Source organism: Marmota marmota, unplaced genomic scaffold, assembly GCF_001458135.2.
Source record: "Marmota marmota marmota unplaced genomic scaffold, marMar, whole genome shotgun sequence".
NCBI lineage: Eukaryota > Metazoa > Chordata > Mammalia > Rodentia > Sciuridae > Marmota > Marmota marmota.
Window position 1 is genome coordinate 19,570,624 of NW_026000241.1, and position 3,604 is coordinate 19,574,227.

General features: G+C 43.9%; 1 protein-coding gene across 1 annotated transcript in view; it reads left to right on the plus strand.

Annotated features, from left to right (window-relative positions):
- The first annotated feature begins 3,232 nt into the window (after positions 1 to 3,232).
- Positions 3,233 to 3,604, plus strand: part of Susd5 (sushi domain containing 5) — a 50,963-nt gene continuing 50,591 nt past the window's right edge. The window contains exon 1 of the mRNA XM_015489537.2: positions 3,233 to 3,604. This exon is cut by the window's right edge and continues 30 nt beyond it. Coding sequence (XP_015345023.1) covers positions 3,505 to 3,604 — 100 coding nt within the window. The 5' untranslated portion in view covers positions 3,233 to 3,504.

The following is a 3,604-nucleotide window of genomic DNA, read 5'->3' on the forward strand; positions in this document are numbered from 1 at the left end:
TCACATGCAGTGCTGAGAATTGAACCCAGTGCCTCACACATGCTAGGCAAGTGCTCTCCAGCTGAGCTACAACCCCAGCCCACATGTATCCTCATATTTAAAAACCAACAGGTAGACAAGATTATTCTGCTGATTGGGATGATTGATCCTGACGACCAAAGGGGAGCTGGGTTAATTCTCCATAATGGAGCATGGGTGATTATATCTAGATCTGAGGGGACTCCCACATCCAGTGAGAAGCCATGGCAAACTAATAAAGACAGGGCATTGGTAGGAATAAAAGTTTGGGTTTCTCTCATCAGTTAAAAAGCAAACATACAAACCCATGTAGGTCAAGATACTCACAGAATAGAAGGAGAAATATATGTGTGTGTGTGTGTGTGTGTGTGTGTGTATGACAAACAATTGTTTTTTCTTCCCTTTTCTCTTTCCATAAAAAAAAATATTTATGTGAAGGCAAATACTGAGTTGGTTAATTTTACAGTGTTGTTCCAGGTGGAAATTTGATTGAGTTGACATCATTCCCAGGTGATAGAGGATAAGACTTTGTGACGCTATAATGGGGTAGGGAAAATAGAAGTTCTTTAGATTAGACAAAGGGAAGGAAAGGAAGGGAGGGAGGATGGGAATAGGAAAGACAGTTGAATGAATTGGATATAACTTTCCTATTTTATATATGAGTATATGATCATATACAACCACAAGAAATGAAAGTCATATTCCATGTATGTATAATATGTCAAAACACATTCTACTGTCATGTATAACTAAAAATAGCAAATACAAAATTTTAAAAAGCAACCACTGTGGCAATTTTTCTCATCACAGATTAACACACACGCCTTTTTTTTTTTTTTTTGTACCAGAGGTTGAACTCAAGGGCACTGAACCACTGAGCCATATCTTCAGCTCTTCTTATTTCTTATTTTGAGACAGGTCTCCCTAAGTTGCTGGGGCTGACTTTGAACTTATGATCCTCCTGCCTCAGCCTCCCAAGTCACTGGGATAACAAGCATGCACCACCACTCCTGGCTTAATTTTTACCCTTTTTTTTTTTTTTTTTTTTNGAGACAGGGTCTCACTGAGTTACATAGTGCCTTGCTTTTACTGAGTCTGGCTTTGAACTCGTGATCTTCCTGCCTCAGCCTCCCAAGCTGCTGGGATTACAGGAGTGCACCACCACACCTGGCAAGTTTTACCCTTCTTGATCTTCATGTAAATGGGATCATATAGTAGGAACCCTTTTGCATAGACTTTTTCTCTCAATATTTTTGAGATTAATCCACATTGCCAAGTAACACATTCAATAGTTTGTTCTTTTTTTTTTTTTTAATGTTTTTTTAATTTTTTTTTAGTTTTCGGCAGACACAACATCTTTGTTTGTATGTGGTGCTGAGGATCGAACCCAGGCCGCACGCATGCCAGGCGAGCGCGCTACCGCTTGAGCCACATCCCCAGCCCCCAATAGTTTGTTCTTCATGTTGTTGAATTGTCTCCCATGATGTGAACATGAGTTTGTTTTCTTTATTCATCTGTTGATGGCATCTGAGTAGCTCCCAGCTTCTGATTATTATAGATAAAGATGCTCTGAACATTTCTGTAAAAAAAAATCTGTTTGTTTTCATTTCTTTTGGAGATATACCTGTGAGAGGAATTTCTGGGATTTAAAATAAGTGCACTATTAACTTTATAGGAAACAGTCAAATACTGTTCTCAAGCAGTTGTACCAAATACACCTTTAGAGCATGCCATCTCCCCAAATTAGAACTTATCAAGACAAATATGAATAAAGATAATGTTTTAAATGCCATTTGGATTAGGTAGTAGTATCAAAATGATTGTTCCAAAAACACCACTAGGTACAGCTCCAGTGTGGATCAGGGGGAAGTCCTGCAGATGCCTCTTGGTCTCTCCTCCATTCTCAGCATTAACTGAAGGTTTAAAATATGTCCTCTGGCCCAGACATGTGAAGTCTCACTCCTACATTACCAGCTAACTGTTAGAAGGAAAGTAACTAAGTAAATTCATTTGCACTTACATGTGAATGATTGGCAAGGATTCAACATTCTAGAGTATATGTGTTTCAAAAGCAAAACTTAATTACATGAAGGGATTAATCACTAATAGGAGCCTTGTAATTGATAGGAAGGAATGCAGAAAGAAGATCTTTTTCGGTGCACTTCCAAAATTACATGACCTGAAAAATGACATCTGTAGTAAATGAGATGTGGGTTTCATATCTCAGTTCTTACTGTGAAAAGTGAATTCTTTCAATTTCTACATCCTGGTTCACTAACTGGAGACAATTATTTGTTCATTTTATCACCAAACATTCCTTTTCTCTTTAGTATCTGTCTTATTTAAGTGTTATGGGGGGGCATTTTTAAGGACCAATTATGGTCTTATCAGGGTCTAGTATAAGGGTAGGCATGTTGTGGGCATTCAGGTGATACTTGTTGACACGTACATAAATATGTAGGGGTTTGTAAACTGTAGAGTGCCACCCATGTGTCAGTTCTAAGATACTGATCTTTATTGCTCTATGAGAAAAGCAAGTCTTCTTCCACTAAATAGAGCTGTTGATGCTGGGGAGACAGGACAGGTTGAACTGTAAGGAGTCAATTCAGGTTAAGGAGTCAATTCAGAAGTCATTGGACATTTCCTTAAAGCGTAAATTCCCAGACCTTCTGTAAAGCATCCGAATCTCAGGCCCTCTCAAGGTCAAGGAGCCCTGATTTGGGAGGCGGGTGGTCGTGGTGGCAACCCCACCAGTGTCTTTGATGTTCTTTGAGATATACTAGGATATACTAGGAAAAGTCAAAAAGAAGGCATCCCTGCAGATGTCCTTTTCTGACGGGGGGTAGGGGGGAAGGAATCTTGTCATTTTCGTGCGTCTCCCTGCTTAGATCGAGGTTAGCAAGTTGGATTCTTTTTTCAAAGAAGAAGAAAAAAGAAAAATGTTCCTGTTCCGTAAGAGGACGTCAAGTCAAGACTTTCCTCTTGGAAAGTCAAGAGGTGGAGGGCAGATTTAAGCACCCAGTTTTTAATGGTCCTTCCGGTGGGGTTCGGCCTGTCACCCTCAGGTCCAAGTACCTCAGACGGAAGCGGGTTTCTAGCTACCGACTCTGCTCTCCCCGCCTCCCGGCGCCCTCACCCTCCGCCCGCCTTCGCCCTCAGAGCGCGCGGTCGGGCGCAGCCCCTTTTGGCACCGAGGCTTCCAGGTGCCCAGCGCGGAGGCGGAGCCGGGTTACAGCCGCCTCCGCGGCGCCACGGAGAAGACCCCCGGGAGTTCGGTAGCCCCAGCGCTCCTTCTGAGGCTCCAGCGTCCCAAACCTCCACCAGCTCTCCTCACTCCTCCTCTCGGCGCTCCGGGCGCGAAGCTAGCGACTTGCTAGCAAAGCAAAGACCGCAGCGTTAAGTGGCGTGCGCTGGGCAGTGGCCCCGGCAACCCCGATTGCAACTGGAGCCCTCAGCGGAGCCCGCCGGCCAGCGGGCAACAGGACCATGACTGCAGAGGGACCCGGCTCGCGTGTCCCCGCGCACAGCCGCCTGTCTGCCCTCTGGGCGGCATCGCTGCTCCTGCTGGGTGTGCCGCGCCTTTCTG